We start from the raw sequence: 20,973 nt of genomic DNA, 5'->3' as shown, positions 1-20,973 counted from the left end.
ATCTTCCGCTTTCTTTGTGTTGGAATTTTAAACTCTGGTGGATTTATGGGGTCTTTGACTTAACTATGACTGCTCCTCAGATCTCTGCAGGGTAAAGCCAGACAGCTAGCTAGACTATCTGTCCAATCTGAGTTTTCTGTTGCACGACTGAAACAACCTTTGAACGTGAACATGTTCCACCAAAACAAGTTCCTTTCTGAGGCTATTTTGCAGAAGCACCTTTAGCGCTGCCCATGACGATTGTGATTGGTTTAAAGAAATGCCAATAAACCACAGCTAGGCCTGTCACGATAGTCAATAAATCAATTAATCGCACGATAAAAAAAATGAGCTCGATAATTTTTCCGGCCGCGATAATTACCATTTGCATGCTTGTTTGTTTTTCTCGTCTCTCTCTACCAAAGAGACTGGAGGACCACTCTCGGTTCCTTAGCGTAACGAGGAGTGAACCCTCTTGTCAGTCGCATGGTCTTTGTGGGGGCGGGACTCCTGGCGGAGAGAGAGACAGAGACAGAAAACGCTAGAGTTGGGGCAGGGTTTCCCGCAGCACTTTGCAGTTAAGGCGCTGTCAAAAAACTAAAAAGTATATGAGCGATATCAACCGTGTTACTCGGCGTCCCGTTTAATCCCTTTCATTTCAAACCACACAGCTGACAACCTGCAGGTGGAGGCGGTGGAGACAGGCTCGGACATACAAGCGGTTTCAGGAAAGTGGCTGCATGTGTCCGACAATGCACAGAACATTAACGGTACAAGCCTCCAGATGTCCGCAGACACGGAGTGTGGAAAGTAGGTCAGAGGTGTGCGTGTGTGTCGGCCCGCCCCCACGAAGCTCCGACCTGCAGAGGAGCAGAAGCCGCACCTTTGCCAAAATGAAGACTGAAAAACAGAACTATTTTGGTACAAACATTTACTCGCCGTGTGGCAGATAGCCATATAGATAGATTAAATGTATTAATCATATATTATTTAAATTTAATATTTAGTGATAAATAATTGTAAAATGTAGTACAGAGTCTGTAGTCTATCGCACAAACACTCGAGGAATGCAGCAAACTTTTGACAGCCAGTAGGCTATGAATTGCCTGGGAGAACATGCGTGTCACAAACGGCAATTCCACAACTGTACATCAGCGTGAAAGACGACATACTAAAAGGAGATCAAAGACATATTGTGGATATTTAAAATGTCTTCCAGTTCCAGTGTTAAATATTCTTTAGAAATAAAAGTGTATTGATCTTTGAAAAAGTGTACCTGCATTATTATGCCATTATCATTAGATGCAAATTGGTCTCTCAACGACAATATTATCGTTTATCGCAATAATTTCTGGGACAATTTATCGTCCAGCAAAATTTGTTATCGTGACAGGCCTAACCACAGCGCGTTTTTCTCCTGGAATGCTGTGTGGACTAACCAGACCCCCCCCTCCACAGCACTGTGGAGGTAGGTCTGGCAAAGCGAGACTATGGAAGTACAGTCTGTAGTTCGAGCAACAGGCCCTAGTGCGAGCAGCATACCACCAAATGATGCGTTTTGCGTCATTTGGTGGTTGTTCTGCTGGCCTGTGAGTAGGGAGATCTAGGCACTGATAAGACGGAAGGAAGTTTACCATAGTTCATTTACACATACTGCCAACATGATACAAAGTTGGTTGAATATCGGCAACGTATCCCTTTAAGACAAACCGCAGTCAGCAGCCTGATGTACGCCTACTGAACTCTAGGTTTGGATGCAGATCTAGTTTTAATGAAGACTAATCCATTATATTACTAAAGTGCAAATTAAGTGAAAGTTTATCCTACTACTGAAAACCAGTCCACAAAAACTGCGGGTTCTAAAATGAGACGAGCCTTTTATCCTGATTGTAATTCAGGTCCCTGAAAAAATAAATGAGGCCACCTCCGTTAATACCCTTCCAGTGGTATAGCGCAAGCTTCCTTTTAATCTGTGTATTATCTGACAGTCAAGACGTAGGCCTATGTCTTACGTACGTCCACACTACACCTGGTACTAATTACACTGATGGCAGTACTGCCATCAATGTAATTAACAGCAGTTTAAGTATATGAAAATTATTTCATTTCATAGACAAACTCCTTTTGTAAACCAGTTGACCTGACGTTAATTATAACGTTAACCTTTGTTTTGAGCCTGCAGTCACCTGCGTTGTACCTTGACCATCTATAAAATTACAACCAACCAGGGATACATAATTCAGCAGCAGCAAAGTCCCATTAACAGTTAACGCTAGCCTCAAACAAGCATTACACTGACAGCACAAAATCATTTGGGCTTAATGTGTGATATATGAACCATTTCCAAATAATATTCCTGGTTTAGCGTTCAGTCTGTAACGTTAACCATGCTCAGACGAAAGCGCGGCTCTCAGCTACTCACACCGGAGAGTCCATGAAAAATACGCAGCAGTCCCGCTGGCGTCCTCCGGGTTTTATCCACAAAATGACGACAATGGAAGTCACAAACTATCCTCACAGGTTGATTAACACACCCGTAAAGTCGGCGCTGTGATTCTCTTCAGTTACCTGTTCCTCACTCACATGATAAGTGCGCTGCCCCCCGTGTTGTAGACTAGCGTCAAATCCGACGTTACAGGACAGAGAGTAGACTTCCGGTTAGTATTTTGCTAGAATAAAACGATCATTACAGCTAAGTGGGAAAGTGTAAAAGATAAAAGATATTGTTTAGTTCTTCTTCGCAGTATATGGTACATGTCTTGTAGGCTACTGGTTTAAGGTTAGGATTATCCAGCTAACCGGTGAATAGGCTATAACAAGATACGTCTTTCTATGTGAAAGGTAGAACCATGATACATGGGTAAGCCTATTCTTCACATTTCTATACATACAACATATATATTAAGAAGTCTACAAATCGATGCATAACACTAGAAGTGCATAAACATTTTGGAAGTCAGATTTGTGACAATATATTCAAACAAAACTTCAAAAATCACTAACTGAAGCAAAATAAAAGAAAAACCTTATAACTTGCAAACAAATTATTTGTTTAATTGTAAACTATTGGTCTGTTACTTGTTTGATAAATAATTACAATTATAATATATTTGTTTCCATTCAACATGGGTGAATTAACGTGGCAACGTTTAATCACCGAATTTGGTTTGGATTTGCAAAGTGAATATTGATATCGCAACGTTGTCTGAACGTGTTACTTGTCAATATTATGTAAACTATAGATTGAGTTTTCCTTTCATTCTACACTGTACATAAGTATGCATTTAAGTATATTACAATTTAGTTTGTAATTGGATTAACATATTCTCAAATTGCCCTGATCCATGATTTTGGAATTGCATATATTTTGGATTTGTATTGTATACTAAATTACATTTGCACTCTAAATACTTTCTTTTGCAACTGCTGAACAGCAATTTTCCTCAGTATAAATAAAGCTTTCTTATCTATGACTATACTGACAGAATGTATGATTTTCCATGTTTTCAAAACAATCGTTTTGGTTATATGTACAACATGCTGTGCATTACTATAACTCAGTGGCAAAGCCTGGATGTGATTAAATGAGATTCCCTGGGAAAAAATGAGATTATATAAATTATTCAGAGAGGGAGGAACTTTTTTTTTTATTACATTTTTTTATTATAATATTGCTTGTAAAGATCCATACAATTGTAATTTGCAAAATTCAGATTACATTACAGATTATGGCACTCTGTCTCAGTCAGATATAATAAAATGTTCCTTTAAAATAGCAAGCATTTGAATATCCATAGGCACCTGCAGTACACGCATTGCAATGGGTACATTTTAACACAGATTTAAAGATAAACAAAGGTAAATCTAGGATTATTTTAATCTTGCAGTGTTTTCTATGGCCTGCTGTGATAATACACTGGGATTTCAGTGACTGCAGCCAATCACAGGTCAGCCTTTGTTTGATCAATACTTTACTTATCTGCCACATTAATGTCATGTCTTTGAATTGGAATATCTTAATTTGGGGCTTTTCCCAGCAAATATTGATACATTCTCCCTAAAAGACACACTGAAAGATGCAGTGTAATAGATTGTATGTTGCTGAATAGATCTCTGATGAATATTACAACCAATGGCCCATGTCCGCATCATCTACACCCTTCAGTCTTTTCAAACGCGCTCGCTGTAAAGGAGTAAAACATGACAAAAAAAATTCAACTGGTATGTAAGATGAGTTTGCCATATTGGTACAACCATTTTCCTTTCTGTAAAGTCATCATAATTGATCACTTGGGGCTCTAGCATTATGTTAAAACACAGCAAGCATTTGCATATCCACAGGCACCTGCAGTACATGCATTGCTATGGGTGAATTTAAACACAGATTTGAAGAAAACAGAGGTAAATTTAGGCTTGTTTTTAATGTTGCAGTATTTCCATGGCCTGCTGTGATAAGCCACTGGGGTTTCAGTGACTGTTTTGTACCCAGAAAGCTGAGAGCAGCCAAAAGGCCAATTCAATTAACCATCCAGAATACTCTACATTTGTATCAATACCTTGGATAAATGTTGGCATATGAGTAAACAGTTAAGAAAGACACAAACCTAAACAGAAGAAGAAGGCCAGCTCTAACCTGGGATACCCTCACAACCAGTGGAGGTGGTGGGAGAAAGGATCATGATGGCCAAGCTATCCTCGCATATGGAGAACATGTCCCACCCCATGCATGACACTCTGACAGCACTGAGCAGCTTCTTCAGCCACAGGCTAATTCACTCCTGATGTTTGAAGGAGATTTTACAATCAACACTGCTCCAAGTAGACTGTACATAACAACTGACAACTCACTCATGTGCGATATTAATGTTTACTTAACTGTGCAATATCAATATTCCCTCTGTGCAATACTGTAAATACTGTATATTTTTCTTTCCTTATTGTATAATGGATGATTTAAAAGTATACATTTAAATCACAGACTGTACATAAAGAGATTTAAATACACTTATACTGCCATCTACTGGTGAGAGGGTGAACACTAAATGTCTGACAGTCCAAACTGCAACTTATGCACTTTTTTATACAAACTATGCTATGCACACGCAATAATTACTTAGGTTAAACTATATTACGAACTTTATCGCACCAATGTACTCCTTATTCAAAGATTTGGCTGCTGTGTACATGGATAAATGTACAATATTAAACTGCATCATGTAGCCTAAAATCATGTGGTCCATATCTACTTATCTATCCATCTATCTTTATTTCTTTATTACTGTCATTTTTTGGGTTTTTCTGCCTTTAATTGACAGGACAGTTAGGTGAGAAAGGGGGAGGGGGAAGACATGCAGGAAATCGCCACAGGTTGGACTCGAACCCTGGACCTCTGCGTCGAGGCATAAACCTCCATGTATATGTGCGCCTGCTCTACCCACTGAGCAATCGGCCACGGCTTTTATTTTGACATACTTCCGTCCTGGGTTAATCTTTCAAGTAGCCTACTTGGATAGAACATTTCATAATTAAACTTAATGAAATAATTCATTAAAGTGTTGTTTTTTTTTCTCTCCTCAAAGTTACTCTGTAGTTTTAAAACTCCTTAAATATTATACAATGCTTTTAACTACGAAATGTTCTCTCTGGTTGTTTAAAGCCGGGCCTTACGAGACGCACATGAATGCAACATGAAGTCGAGGCAGCAAAGACGGTGTCTTTGAAGTTGAGTTAGCCGGCTAGAGTTGAATCTGCCTTCTGAGGTAAGCTAATTATTGCAAAAAACGTTTTTGGTATAATGACAGTTAATGTTACTGCCTATAAATGGGTCAAAATTAATCGTTTGGTATAAAGTTTACCTTTTTGAACCGCTAAAACATACGGTCAGAAGAATTACGAAAACATGATGCCTTTAGCAAAACCAGACTGAAAACTTGACAGGTTTTAGGTTTAGCATAAGTTTTCAGTCTGGTTTTGCTAAAGGCATCATGTTTTCGTAATTGCGACTACTTGCACTAGTTTTCAGGTAGAATATTAACTAGACTGAACTGTAAAATCTGTGAAAAATGCAGTATCCCTATAAGAATGTAAGTAATTGAAAAACCATTCTGCCATTTCTCCAAGTAAAATCACTTCTTTAACTTGATAGTTACATTGTTTCATTGTAATGTTACCATACTGAATAGAAATGCTATCAGTTTCCCATGTTAACTGAACTAGCAAAGACATTCTTTTAAATATATCACAGATAACCGAAATTAACTTTTACAAAGTAAATTAGAGCACATATTTTAAGAAAGCAAATACGCCATAGTTAGTGACCATCATAAAAAAGTGATCCTGTTATGTTTTTTATGTGCTCTGTTACAATGTGGTACCAAAAATAAATGTCTTGCAGCAGGCCTAGGTTGCTATTGCATGTAGATTAGATAACATTCAACGGTAGTGTCATTGCACATAAACAGGTACTAAGATACCTAACCAGAAGTGCAAAAAGCAATAGAGAATTAACAGAATAAATATAGAATGTTGCTGTCACCTTGGATGCAGAGTTCTGAAAGGCTTCTGAAAGTTCTGCTGGTCCTGGAACAGAGAGTCCATATAACTAAAAAAATATTCATAGAAGCCAATAAGTTAAAAGACAAAATAAATACACACTCGGTTGATAGTTTATTAGGCAGTCCTAGTTAATGCTAAAACAGTTAGTCGATCAATGAATTAGTCCATAGCTAAAAACTTACTTGGCAACTTTTTTTTATTTATACTGTGAATGTTTGTTTCTTTTCAGTTTTATATAATTGTAAATTGAATATGTCTATGATTACGGCTGTTGGTCAGACATAAGAAGCTTTTTGTAAATGTCATCCTGGGCTCTGAAAAGCAGTATTTGTTCAAAATTCTTGACATGATTAATCGAGAAAATTATCATCCGATTAATTAATAATGAAAATAAATAACATTAAGTAAAACAAATGCTACAAAAATAACAATATAATCAGGTAAAGGAAACGCAGTAGGTATTGTGGTGGCGTACTGGATTGAGATTGTATTACAAGGCTGTGTCTGTCAGTTCGAAAAGTGTTCCAGAAATATGAGACTGTAACAAGACATCCCTAGTGGTATGACACCACATTGTTTTGTCACAGAGCTTGTTGATGAAATGCTTGTAACATTCTATAATAACATCATTAAGTAGTAACAGAAAAATATAGAAACAGAAATTACATTTAGGCATACCCATCTGTTATCTAGCATTTCCTTTCATTAAAGTTAGTGTACCAGTGTTAGACCAATATAAAACTATGTATTCAAGACTGCTGTATGATTTTTAAGTATGCACTTTCCTCTTTCTGTTCAACAGACCCATGAGCAACGGTGAGGAGACAGACTTATTATGGGAGTCTTGGGGCTGGACACCTGGGAAAGAAAAAAGAAAAAATGCCTCCAAAAAGGACAGAAAATGCCTAAAACCCCAAAACAACATAACCATAAAAACAGATGAGAACATCCAGAAAAAAAAGAAAAAGAAACACTCAAAATTCAAAGAAGCAATTGATGGAAGGAAAGAAAAGAAAAAAGAAAAGAAGAAAAAGAGATTGGCTTTGGAACTAGATGACAATTCAATATTTACACAGGGCAGTAGTACACAAGCAAAATCTACTGTGAAGCCTAAAACATTGAATCCACACAGTTATAACAAGCTAAAACCTGACCAAGACTGCAAGAAGAAAACTAAAAGAAAAAAAAAAGTGGCATTTGATTTATCACCAGGCTATATCTGTATCAAACGTCCTAAATTTGTCTCTTCATCTCAGCAATCTCCCAAAGAGAGCATCCTCTTAGAGAATGAAGCTGTGAGAGACAGTGAGAGCTGTTCACAGGTCACAGTGACAGGACACTGCCAGGGTCAAAGACATGCTGATGAATCTCAATGCACTAATGAGGATATCAACAGCCAGGACCTGTTTATCACCCAGAAGACATTCAGCGCTCCGCCCCCCGAACCATCCAGTGGTGAAGCCAGTGACAAGGCCGTTACTACAAGTCCTCAAACGTTAACACCACGAGACAAGCTGCACACATCTATGGCGTGGATAAAACAGCATCTTAAAGGTCCACAAGACTCACATTCCTATCAGCATCACAGAAAGACAAAAGAGCATGTGCATAAACCAAAGACAGTACAGGTACTTCTCACAGAAGAAGAGGAAGAAGAGTGGTTAAGCAAAGCACATCAGCATCCTAAGAAGAAGTCATCCTTCCAGACACAGAGGGAGTTAAATGCAAACCTTACTGGGGAGAAAAAACGACCACGCCCTGCACATGTAATGCCCAGTGTGGTGAATGCATACCTGGATGAGCCAATTGATGTAAACTCCCCCCTGGATTCTGCGAAGTCAAAGAAACATTCCCGTTCTTCATGTCTGTCAGATGAGCCATCAGCGCTTCCACCTATGTCCATGGAAAGCACTTCCACACAGACAGAAAACTTCTTCACCACTGAGCTCTCTTCCTACCTCAACTTCTGCCAAAAAAGTAGAGTGACTATACACCTTGAGGACTTGAAACCTTTGGACCTAAGCCTGCCGCATAGGGCCAGAAAAGACCTTGGGATGTGTTTGTCAGGGAAGTCATTGTCTTTACCAGGAGAGATACAAGACATCAAGCACAAAGAGCCCAACCTGCATGCATCTTGCTCTTCAGACATGAAAGATGTAGAGATAAAGAAAGACCCTTCTGGTCGACATACTTGGTCTTCAAGCACACAAGGTAAAAGTGCAACAATTCTGTCTGCAGACACGACAATCTCCAGCGAGGACGAGCCCCCCTGTCGCACTGTCAAGCTAGACCTGACCCAGGTGATACCACATGAAACTCTACCACCTTGCAATTGGCAATTGTAATGACACCTCGAACACAGGCTTCAAAAGTAACTTTTTCGTCTACCAGCCAAATGGCTAATGAATGTTCAAATATTACCAGCCACTCAGATTACAATTGGGTTTTTTGGCTGGTGAGTGAAGCAAATCTACCAGCCACTTGCATATTTCACCAGCATTTGGCTGGTAAACGGTGCCAATTTGGAACCCTGCTCGAACATGTAAAGAGGCTAAACCCGGATTTCCACCAGATGCGGAACGGCTCCGAAACGGCAGATGAGTCATTAGGTTTCAATTAAAGTCAATGTGTGTATTTCCACCGGTTGCAGAATGGCCGCGTTCCGACTCCGGCACAGCTCCAGTGGTCCGCAGCCCTCCGAAGCAGATATGCAGAGCTTCTATTTTTGCCAGACGCCAGAGAGCTCCGCAGCAATTCAGCACACGGTAGATAGTGCGGGACAGGAAGTCGAGCACAGAAACAAAATAAACATCCGGTTAATTTTCAAAATAAAATACACCGTGCTCACGGCGGATCATATTTCCCTGCACTACACCTACACCTTGAAAACACAGCACAGAGTCGTTTCCCCTCTACTCCTCTGGATGGAAACAAACTGTTGTTGGTTTTGTGGTTATATTCTATCTGAATTCGCGATTATTTACACATTAACTTGTGGGTCCTCGTGACTACAGCTGTCAGTTATGGCCGCAGCCGTGCCGCAACAAATCCGGACCTAGTGGGTATTGACGGACGGCGGAGCACGCAGCAGACACGCAGCGGAGCCGGCCCGCAGCCGTTACGCATCTGGTGGAAATCCGGAGTAAAGGCACATTTAAAACCTGCCCCGTTTCAGCTGCCTGGGTGCGAAAGCTAGCAGTAGCATAACTCAGTGTAGGCAACACCGATTATTTTCGTTTTTCTCACTATTGACAGCACTACGTGACAACAAACAACATAGCTATGTGTTGAAATCGACCGGAATTCTCCTTTAAACCTTCACTCATATCAAGTCTACAAGCTCTCACATTTTGCACCATATTTACCTTCATAGAAACAGGGAAATAGTGGCCCATCCCTATTAATAAAATATGTGGCCCCTTGGTGAAAGCTGAAGCTTCCTTTTTATAGTTTGCATCAAAACTTTTACATGATTCTTCATAAATCTGCTGTAGGTAACAATTTAAATACAGAGCTCATGTAAATTCATATAAATATGACCCATACTATCTAAGAATAATTAAAGATTTATGTCTCAAAACACAAATAGGGGACAGTCTAGCGGAAACCTCCGGTGCTGAAAAATGAAGCCAACGCAGTAGGGCCAAAGACTACAGTTCCTCAAATGGCTAATAGAGGCTGGCTCCAAAAGGGAGTCAATTCCCATAGATACTACCATTGTTTGGTAGTCACCCAACAACAACCACTGTGTGTGTGTGTGTCCCTCCCTCTATCTGCCTGATTGCGTGTTTCGCTCTAGACACAGCTACAAAGTCAAGATGGCCAATGTGTTTTACTTTGTAAAGTATCCGGCTGGGGGCATTCCTGTGTTAGATTACCTACCTGGTTTGGCACATTCAAGTGCCCAAGAAATAGAGGAGATGTCATAACAATCTCTGCAGCCCATGTGGTCTCTGGTCCTGATTGCAGCCGGTGTGAATAGACAGATTGGATAACATGGGAGGCAAAACAAAAAAACTGTGCTTTCGCGGCCAGTGTGTCCCTTACTTAAAAGAAATAGGGTGCTGCAAAAAAATATTGTATAGGGAAACAATGATAAAACTTTCATTAAACCATGATCATCATGTATTGTGTGTCTAGCACTGAAGTGCAATACATAACATTTGCATCTATGAGTCATTATTTTGCTAAATTAGTATTAACATAAGCTTCTGTAACTCAGTTAGTACTCACTTACGGAGTAAAATGACCTCTGCTCTTAGACATAATTTTGACATAATCCTTAAACAACCAGTTAAAAAAAAAATTTTTTTACAACTGCCCCTATAAAACTATGTTTGCCATCCATGGAACAATGCTAAAAAAAAAACTGTCCCACGGTTGGGAGCCACAGACAGGGTAGAAAGGTCGGAATGCACGTACTAATTGTGTTTTGGTCTTTTCCCTTATCTTTTAAACTGTGGTGCCTGTAAATCCATGGCAAAAAAGTTTTTGGGTTAGAATAATGTGCAAAAAAAGATAATTCAAGTGCACATTATGCCACTGTTCAGTAACAAAATGACTTTTTGTTTGACTTCAGGTGAGGGCAGTCCAGATGAGACTTAATGAGTCCTTCTTTTTCAAGACAAAAGGAGAAGGACAGTCACCCAGACCAGAGTCTCCACTGATGAAACTTGCTCAAGGCAGAGAGGTGAAAAGCAGGAAGGGCCACTGAGGTCATATAAAAGGATGGAAATAGAAGTTTCCTGACACTTACCTGCAGTCAGGGGCTGCCACATTCTTACTTTGTCTGCTAGACGCCCTTTAATGTCTGGAACAGTATTGAAGTGGCTTAGTGTTTAAAAGCAGCCATGTATCAGATTAACTAAAATTCATCTCTTGACGATAAATCTCAATCTCAACCTTGCTCTTGAGAGGTAATAATCACAGTAGAAAAGGGTGATGTTAACAATGTAAGGGCAGCCAATCCCTTTATGATATACAGTAGAAAGTTCAACTTGTCATGATGGCATCTTTAACAATAAGAGAAAGGAAATTTTGTCCCAAAATGAACTTCTGGAGAAATATAAAAAAATATTCATCATATTAATGATGACTTGATGCATTTGTTCATTGTTTAAATTTTCAACTTAAACTTATGTTGTTGATAGTGTTTTAAGTGCACAGATGTTGTGTATTACTTCCTTAAATATCAGTTTGACTGTTTTTTTGAATGTTTTCAGGAAAAATGACATCAAATTGTAGTTCATAGTTGTTTGTTGCCTGTTCCGTATGAAAGCGAGTCTTATCAATAAATGTGTATTTATTGTGTAGAACCTGTGGTTTACTTACTGTACATTCTGTAAGATATAGTGTCTACGTTTTAACAGTGTTTTTCTAAAATTACACAGTTAAGTTTCAATATTAGGTTGTGTACTATACTTTATTAATTTCCCTCCACAGCAATGAATGTGCATATGTAATTTGTCACATGACATACAACGTGAACTACATCAAGGCTCGGAATTAACACAAGATGACATGGAGCATCATACTGCACCAACCAAATGTTTTTGGATTTACTGTATTTACTGTACCACTACTCAAAAAGGAAAATAATCTTTTTATCAGCTGATTACAAACAAAAGCCCTCCACCTTAAAAAACCCTATAACAACTGGTAAAAATCCACTCAGGGTTACCCTCAAAATTGACCTGTTTTAAGAGTAAGAGTTGTAATTTTTTGTTGCATTCAATTTTCTTCAGCCTGCCCGATCTAGTTCCGTCTCATGTCCTGCAATGTGTCCATTTCCTTGTTATCTCAATCACAATGTATATTATTGTATAATAGCAGTACTTCATTCTAGTGACTGTAGAGAAAGCAACTTTTTCTGCTATTAAACTCCATTGTAGCTGTAATGTGCTGATGTGAAATCAGACCATTCTATTTTACCTTTTATAAACAAAATGGGTCCAGAAATGGAAGACACATCACAAACAGATGATTTGAATGGACCTTTTTCACAGCAGACATTTTGACTTGTCATAGTAGGAAAAGCACAGCTGAAATTGATAACCTTAACGATGGCTCAATTCCATCAAGTGTCCCAGTAAGCTATTTCAGTGAGTCAGCATGCACAATACCAGGGCCTCTCCTAAGTGGAATGCAGCCATCATTAATGGTTTTGAATACACCTGTGCTTTTCCTACTATGACATGTCAACATGTCTGCTGTGAAAAAGGTCTATTGTACTATAGTGTTTTCAGGTAGATTTTTCCTTTAACAGAACACAATCAGAATTGCCTAGTTGTGTCTAAAAAGCTTGATCCCTATCCAGCTCCAGAGGTGGAAGAATACATAGACAGGGATGGTGACCGGCAGCAACAGGCTGTAGAAACACAAATTGTTGCTGCTTGTGCAGCCCTGAGGGAAGTTCTCATCCACTGCAGCAGAGTAGAACAAACCAAAGAGCGACACTATTGGTACCAGCCCCACCATCGTGGACAGGGAGAACATACTTGCAGATTGAGTTCTATTACAGGGCACTACTGAAGTACATAAATACCTGAGGTGATATATTACATGTAGTTTCAGCCAGGTAGCTAGAATGCAGAATAGGTTCTCACTGTGTTGCAATACAATAAAGCATTTGACCTGAGCAGGATCCGGTCACAGTGTTACAGAAGTATTGTCTCATTCAGTCCAACAGTCTTTAAAACACAAGGTTGAGTCGGTTTGCTTGGGTGAGCCGAAGGTAGTGTGATGGAGTTTTTACCCCGGTGTTGGTGTGGTTGAGGTATCTGTCTTTCTGTATAAGTTTGGCCTCCTGAGGGATCATGTTGGGGATGCTGTCAATTATGGGATAGGCAATACCAAGCTCCTCGATCAGCTCATTGGTCTTAGTCTTGTACCTGTGGTGGGACAAAAGCAACATAATTCTTCTATGATGCACATCGCTTCCAATAATGCTTTGATGTCTTCAAAATGATATATATTTCAGTGTGTAACATGTACATAACATGCTGTAACTTTCCCATGGTCACATAATGAATCCTGATACCTGTTACAAAAAGTGGTCTCTCAATAGTATTTCAATAGGTTGAATTTGATAACTGTTGCCAAATGTGGCTATCCCATTTAGATTGTGTAACCAATTTAGGTGTTTTAACTAAGATTACCCCACAGTATTTATATACATGGTCATTTATTTTTGTTGGAAATACAATTAAGGTATATATTTCAACATGCATTTAAGAACGGCTTAATTGTGTCTACTGTAGTACACATTGTCATGAAAGTAATGTTATATTATATATTGACGTAGCTATACGTCTAAAAACGTGTACTAATACTTTGCTGTCCAGAATTTCGATGTCGGACGGTAAAGTACCACACCATTGACAGAGTACGTAGGGTTACGGGACAATGAATGAATGAATTTAAAATGGAACGTTTCCCGTTGTGGCTGCTTTTAGGTAATAAAAGTAATGGGCTAATTTAATCAACATCATTCTCCAGTCACATCACATTGTGACTTATATGATGTGAAATTTTACATAAATATCAACCATTTAGTTAAAACACATGAACCCTCAGTGGATGCTAAGCCCACACTACACAAATAAGCTTTATATTTAAGTCAACAAAAACTTTATACTATTGAAAATTACCATCTACATTTAACACATCACACATCTGAACCGATTTAATAATACAGGCTTTTTGAAACTTTTATTTCACAGACAACGACAGGCCTACTAAAACTATTAAAATCAGTGAGGTGTATAGTAACGTTAGGGTTATAGCTGCGGCTCAAACGTTAACGTTGATCTGCCCTACATTTTACAAACCACCGATGTTTGCTGCGATTGAAGCCCAGATGCTATAATTTTTTTCGAAACAAATATAGGGTAATAAAGCCCCAAAGGTTGATCAAGCTCCATCTGCGCGTAACTAACGCTACCTAAATCACATGTTTATCCTGTATCGTCTTACTTTAATGGCTTCTCGGACAGCGGACATACTAGGAACTCAAGCATTGAGGTGTCAAAAGGCTGCTGCACTTGGTCCTTCACATCCAAAAAGCTGCTGACCGATACAGAGGAGAGTGTTATAAAAGGTGCGTTCTTCACATTGCAGTGGACACGAACTCTTTCCGTTACCAATCTACTGAAAACACACTGAACTTTTCAACAAGATAGCGAAAACTCCCCAAACAGATTACAGACACTGTGTAACCAAAATATGAGTCCTCTTTCTGTAAGCTAAAAACGATTATCAATAGTTCCTCTCAGAGCCATTCTCTATCACTCTGGTTCCGCTTATTGACTTCTTTAGCAACCACCTTTCAAACAACTGTGGTCAAGCCAGCCCACACTAAGATGATCTCCGTGATCAAGTCAGCCAACTCTAAAGTTGTAGTGCACTCATATACTGACATTTATTGCTAATCCTTTAAACCATGGACGTATAACGATTTTTAACACACTTTGAAAGTTGACATGAACAATAACCGTTACAATAAAGGCAGAAAAACATGACATCAGAATATGATGTTATAGAGAGCACATAGGTCTACATTCAGCGTTTTGATTGTTTTTTTTAATTTTTTGAATATAAAATAGTTCTTATATTGTTTGGTTTTATTTTCAAACACAATGAATACTGGTTACTGATAAGAGTAGGCCCACTTACATTTATGAATGCCATTTAGCTAATTGAATGTTGATGATAATATAATACTAGTTTGGTAGAGCACTAAGTGTAATTGGTGAAACTAAACAATATATGTTCAAAACAAAGGGAGACATTTGGGTCAGGGAGTTGAGTGTCACATAGCCTATGTCTTTTCACAAATTGTTTGAGCAAGAGTTCCAAAATAAATGAAAATGTTTTCAGGGTATATATCACAAGAAGAATAACGCATCCACATCTTTTTTTTAATCTTTGCAAAAATCCATTAGTGGGATAGTATTGATGTATAATTTTAAAGCTTGAGTGCATAACTTTTTGATATTAATGAACGTCCGTTACATTTAAGCCATTGCCAAATTAGTTAATACAAAGCTAATTAAGACTATTAGCTCCACACAACTCTTTCTGTATTTCTCAGTATGGCTATGTTTAGAAACTGGTGTTGTCCGGTGACTTTTGCGCAGAAAATCGAGTGAAGATAATGACCTCTGTTGGAGCCATATCATTGGCAACCAGCATGTGATGTTTATTTAAATGTGGCTTTGGTTCAGCTATGTTGCGCACAGCAATGTCGCAGTTTTTTGACCGCGGTTAGGTGTATGGTGAAAACGTGGTTAAGTGTATGATAACGTGCTAAGACTAAAAGAACTATTATTTTGTTTGATTAGTTTTTTATTTAAAATTATTGATTGATTGTCATATCTAACTTTAAGTTTGAACTCTTGGACAACTAGTTATCGATTGGCAATTGTTTGTTCAAAAACGCACATCTACATCGATGCCACGCATTAATTACTGACCAAACAAAGGAACAAATGTGCACCAACATGAAGTAAAAAAAAGCTGACTTCTATACGGATGATGGGGGGCCAATGTATTCGTTGAGAGACGCAAAACAGTGAAAGCGCTGGTGCAGCGGGCCACGCATTGGAGATCGTGGGCAGCTGGAGGCGATTGCGTGGAGCGGTGTAGACTGGAAACTCAGGTGCGGCAGGGGTGGATCTACAGGGGGCAAGGGGAGGCAGTTGACCCCCCACTGTAGGGCCTTGCCCACCCAGCTGCCCCCCTAACTTCGGTGTTCAAAAAACTGTGCTTGTAAAAACAAACTGCCACTATGTCCACAAGCTTCTTAAAACATTGAAACAAACAATTTATATTAATTAATAATAAATAATAATTGTAGATGTAATCTTAACCCCCTGCCCCTCAAATACGTCCCTGCATTAAACGTGCAGAGCGGCGTTCACGCAGTCTGGCTCGCACACAGCGAGTCTGCTGCAGTGTGGTGGCCCTGCATCCCGGCAAAGACTGGAGCGACTGAGCTGCCCCCGAGCCTCTGAAGGTGAAGTCAGTTTTCCCATGTAAAGTTTAAACACATGGGAAAACTTAATTTAAAGTTAAATTTGTAATAAATGTAATGTAGGCCTATGCTAAAGGCATCGCTCCCTCGTGACTTGTAAGAGCTTTCTGCCCTTTGATTAGTTTTGATTTTAGTAAAGACAAGAACAGCGTAATACAAAATATTACAAACTGGCATGTTTGAATTCATAACGTTTACAGAGGGTCGCCGTTTCAGTGGCGTTATGTTACAACACACTACACAGTGCTTGCTGAGACCGATCATTTGTATGTGATTAGTTAAGGAGTAGTACTATAAAATCCACTTCCTCTCACATATCACGGCAATAAGGCTGCACAAATTAAACCAGGTGACATCCTTTACTGTCAAACTGGGAAAACAACAAATACAATGGGATTAAGAAGGCCAGTCTAAACATAACTGTTGTGTGCATATAATACATCTCTTCTGATTTTAGTTTGTTAGGCTACTTATTAGCTACAGGGCCCTACAGTGTAATGTAATACAAGGATAACCAGAGCTTTTCACATCTTGACTTTTGCAGGCCAGAGTAGCTTGAGAGATTAGCTGAAGTGTGAAAGTGGGGATATTGCCAGCCAAGAAAATTCTGAGTAGTGCACAGGAGGAAGAGAAGGAGGGAAATGAAGAAGGAGAAGGCAGTAAACTGGAAAGACCAGGCAGGTCAGAGCTGGAGAAGACCACAGAAGGATATGCAGAAATAAGTGAAAGAGAAAAGGGAAAGGGAATTGACTGTAAGGGATGAAGAGGAGGCTGCAGATTCAGAGAGAGGGACAGAGGCAGTGATCAGGAGGAGGCAGATGAAGATGACAGGGAAGAAGAGGCCTGCAGTTACCCCTGGACCATATGGTTTGTTTATATTCTCCTTCCACCAAGGCTGGACTGGCCATCTGGCATACCGGGCATGTTCCCGGTGGGCCGACGCACTTTTGGGCCGAATCGCCGATAGGCCTTTTTTTATTTTATGGCCAGGCCGGCCCATAAAGAACTCACAGCGGCCCATTGGTTAATTTTCTTTATTGGCACTGACCCAATCAAATCCAGGAACCCCCCTTCCCCACTCTGGGCCGCAAATTTATGAATCCCACTATGGCCACGCCTCCCGGCCATGAGACACGAGCTGTAAAATAGTTATGCTGGAAGTTTAGCATCCACGTTAAAATAGACAAACGACCACTAAAGTGCAAGGGAGGTGCAGAGAAATTACAGGAGAAAAAGATTAAGAATCTACAGGCGGATTCCTCAAAATGTGCCAAAATTTCTGACATGTTTGGGGCTGTAGTAGCTAGCTGCTTCAACATCAGCATTACCTGAAGTCGAGGAGGAGGAGAGAAGGCAGAAACAGCATCATGACGTGATATGAAGAAGCCGAGGAGGAGGAGATTGACCATGACAGGGCCATGGGTGCGAGTGAGGAAAAGATGGAAGAGAGAGTAGATGACGACGTGGTAAGGAGTAGGCAAATTAACAGGAACTCTCAGGAAGGGAGGGAGACTGTGTCTGTCTGTCTGTGTGTGTGTGCGTGTGTGTGTGTGTGTGTGTGTGTGTGTGTGTGCGCGCGGGTGTGTCACGTCATAACAATAACAAGCAGTTTGGCTGTAACATTAAAGTTAGTGGTTGTCAGGTAACCTAACTGTTTAAGCTTACATTGAAAATGCTAGCGGTTGGCCTGTTGGGTAGCTGGAAAGTCTGTGTGATCTATAAAATCAGTGTTGATATAAGCATCAGTGTTCCTTGAATGGCTTAATTAGCTTCTCTTGTATTGGTGCTCTTTTCCAGGGCATATACTGTACTACTCTCAGCTTTATTGTAGCTTTTGGGAACGGTTATAGTTATGTTTATAGTATTTAGCAGACACTTGTGTCCAAAGTGACAAAATGTGAATCTTACAATAGTTAAAATTAACAGTAAACTGTTTTAAAGTTGCTAAGCCAATATTAAGCAAAATAGTAATATAACAATAATGGCAATACAATATCAAATATCAATAACAAATAATAAAAATACCATAAATATACAAATCATAACTCTAAGAATGAATTCATTATTTAAGTGTAAAATCAACAGATAAGTCTTTAGACCCCTCTTGAAGGATCCAAAATGATCACATGAACGCAGAACACTAGGCAACTTATATCATAGAATGCACGCATATTTTAAGAGGACTGTCTGCAGGGAATGTGTCTGACCAATAACGGTGGGTGTGGGCCGCCTGGGCCAAAAATGCCAGGGCCAATTTTTTGTCCCAGTCCAGCCCTGCCTTCCACATAAATTGCAGTACAGTAGCATAACGTCAGTCAGCAGCAGTTTTTGGCTATTTCCATTTCGGTTGTTATAGGGTTAGCATTCTCCATTCACATACATATATTTTCACTCTCCTGTAGTCTGCCCACTCCCCCCACCACTACAGCACAATTCATCTCCACCCACAGACACTTCAAGCACCCCCCCCCCCTGCTTTTCATTCACACCTGGCCAGGTGAGAATACAACTGGAGAGGCTTCACCAGCGCAAGGCTGCCGGCCCGGACAGCATCAGCCCCAGGGTCTTGAAGACCTGCGCCAGTCAGCTGTCTGTTGTTCTCCAGTATTGTTAGGCTGGGCTGCCTGGATTCAAGCGCAGACACGGAAAAAGGTCAGAACAGGTATTGAGGTTTATTGAACAAAAAAAATGAGTGATGCAGGTGCTGGATATCCCCTGGGGCTGAGAGCGGGCAGACAGGTGAGAAGCAGGATCGAGAGAAGAACAAGGCTCAGATAGGCAGACTGGGCTTCCAGGGCTGTAGTGGGAATCTGGACACAAAAACACAAAAAGTCAAAACCAGGCTTGCAACAGGTATACAAAAAAAAGCAGTCTTTCAAAAACACTGAGGCTGGCCGTAGCGAGTGTTACCACTTGGGTGAACGGACGATCTGGCAGAGACTGGTTGGAAGGCTGGGGTTTTAAAATAGGAGTGGTGATTGCTGGATGTGAATCAGGTGAACAGGAAGCCACAGGTGTCTTGACGAGGAGGGAGAGAGAGCCAGGAGCAGTATATGACAGTATATCTTCAACCTGAGCCTGCAGAGGGTGCCGCTGCTGTGGAAGACGTCCTGCCTTGTCCCGGTCCCCAAGAAGTCGAATCCATCTGGCCTCAAGGACTACCGCCCAGTGGCTCTCACATTCCATGTGATGAAGGTGCTGGAGAGGCTAGTCTTGGCCTACCTGAGGCCATAGGTGAGATCTTCTCTGAACCCTCTACAGTTTGCCTACTAGCCTTGTCTGATAGTGGACGACGCTGTCATCTGTCTTCTGCAGCGAGCTCATTTGCACCTGGATGGCGGTGGCGGCACTGTGAGAATCACATTTTTTTATTTCTCCAGTGCATTCATCACCATCCAGCCACTGCTACTAAGTGAGAAGCTGCAGATGATGAGTGTCGGTGTGTCTCCTGGATCACTGACTACCTGACAGACAGACCACAGTTTGTCCGTCTGGACCGTGCTCTGTCTGATGTGGTGGTGAGTGGTACGGGGGCCCCACAGGGGACTGTGCTGTTTCCTTTTCTGTTCATCTTATACACCACAGACTTCCAGTACAACTCAGAGTCATTTCACCTACAGAAGTTTTCTGATGACTCTGCAGTTGTTGGGTGTATAAGGGATGGACAGGAGGGAGAGTACAGAGTGCTGGTGGATGACTTTGTGGAGCGGTTTGGTAAGAATCACCTGCTGCTGAACGTGCATAAGACCAGATAGATGGTGATTGATTCAGGAGGAAGGGAACGGCTCCGCAGCCCCTTTGCCTTCTGGGTGGAGATGTGGACATGGTTGGGGAGTACAGATACCTGGGTATCAACATCGACAACAGGCTGAACTGGAAAATCAACAACACTGCTGTTTACAAGAAGGGGATGAGCAGACTCTATTTCCTGAGGAAGCTGAGATCCTTCAACGTGTGCAGCAGAATGTTGGAGATGTTCTACCAGTCTGTTGTGGCCAGCTCTTCCGCCATCTGCTGGGGCAGCAGCATTCTCCATTTACATACATATTTTCACTCTCATATACATACATACATTCTCCTTTCACATATATTTTCACTCTCCTGTAGTCTGCCCACTCCCCCCACCACTAAGGCACATTTCATCTCCACCCACAGACACTTCAAGCACCTCCCCTGCTTTTCATTCACACCTGGCCAGGCGAGAATACAACTGGAGAGGCTTCACCAGCGCGAGGCTGCCGGCCCGGACGGCATCAGCCCCAGGGTCTTGAAGTCCTTCGCCAGTCAGCTGTCTGTTGTTCTCCAGTATATCTTCAACCTGAGCCTGCAGAGGGTGCCGCTGCTGTGGAAGACGTCCTGCCTTGTCCCGGTCCCCAAGAAGTCGACTCCATCTGGCCTCAAGGACT

General features: G+C 40.6%; 3 protein-coding genes, 1 long non-coding RNA gene and 1 pseudogene across 4 annotated transcripts in view; 1 reads left to right on the top strand and 4 right to left on the bottom strand.

Moving 5' to 3' along the window:
* LOC120563901 (F-actin-monooxygenase MICAL2-like) overlaps positions 1 to 2,604 on the bottom strand; it is a gene marked incomplete in the record, with an annotated part of 44,102 nt that extends 41,498 nt beyond the window's left edge. The window contains 1 exon segment of the mRNA XM_039808401.1: positions 2,402 to 2,604.
* A 3,031-nt stretch (positions 2,605 to 5,635) lies between these two features.
* On the top strand, positions 5,636 to 11,842 carry LOC120563896. The gene is made up of 3 exons (XM_039808395.1): positions 5,636 to 5,738; positions 7,337 to 8,834; positions 11,114 to 11,842. The coding sequence occupies exons 2-3, from the start codon at positions 7,341 to 7,343 to the stop codon at positions 11,246 to 11,248; spliced, it is 1,629 nt and encodes a 542-aa protein (XP_039664329.1). The 5' UTR covers positions 5,636 to 5,738; positions 7,337 to 7,340; the 3' UTR covers positions 11,249 to 11,842.
* Positions 11,843 to 12,816: 974 nt separating this feature from the next.
* LOC120563903 (phosphatidylinositol N-acetylglucosaminyltransferase subunit Y-like) lies at positions 12,817 to 13,029 on the bottom strand. The gene has a single exon (XM_039808403.1). It carries the CDS (start codon positions 13,027 to 13,029, stop codon positions 12,817 to 12,819), a length of 213 nt encoding a protein of 70 aa, XP_039664337.1.
* Positions 13,030 to 13,284: 255 nt separating this feature from the next.
* On the bottom strand, positions 13,285 to 16,504 carry LOC120564286 (annotated as a pseudogene).
* A 2,716-nt stretch (positions 16,505 to 19,220) lies between these two features.
* On the bottom strand, positions 19,221 to 19,529 carry LOC120563906. Its single transcript, XR_005640026.1, has 2 exons — positions 19,478 to 19,529; positions 19,221 to 19,377 (listed from the first exon to the last, which is right to left on the bottom strand). It is a non-coding gene; the product is annotated as an uncharacterized LOC120563906 (long non-coding RNA).
* Positions 19,530 to 20,973: the final 1,444 nt, after the last annotated feature.

The sequence above is a fragment of the Perca fluviatilis genome, chromosome 8, assembly GCF_010015445.1.
Source record: "Perca fluviatilis chromosome 8, GENO_Pfluv_1.0, whole genome shotgun sequence".
Taxonomy (NCBI): domain Eukaryota; kingdom Metazoa; phylum Chordata; class Actinopteri; order Perciformes; family Percidae; genus Perca; species Perca fluviatilis.
This window is presented reverse-complemented; position numbering and strand designations above follow the sequence as displayed.

Excerpts from the sequence above, each read along its gene's own strand:
- LOC120563896 (XM_039808395.1), top strand. The coding sequence starts at position 7,341 with ATGAGCAACGGTGAGGAGACAGACTTATTATGGGAGTCTTGGGGCTGG. Across the intron at positions 8,835-11,113 it reads TCAAGCTAGACCTGACCCAG|GTGAGGGCAGTCCAGATGAG; the intron begins GTGATACCACAT and ends GTTTGACTTCAG.
- LOC120563903 (XM_039808403.1), bottom strand. The coding sequence starts at position 13,029 with ATGTTCTCCCTGTCCACGATGGTGGGGCTGGTACCAATAGTGTCGCTC.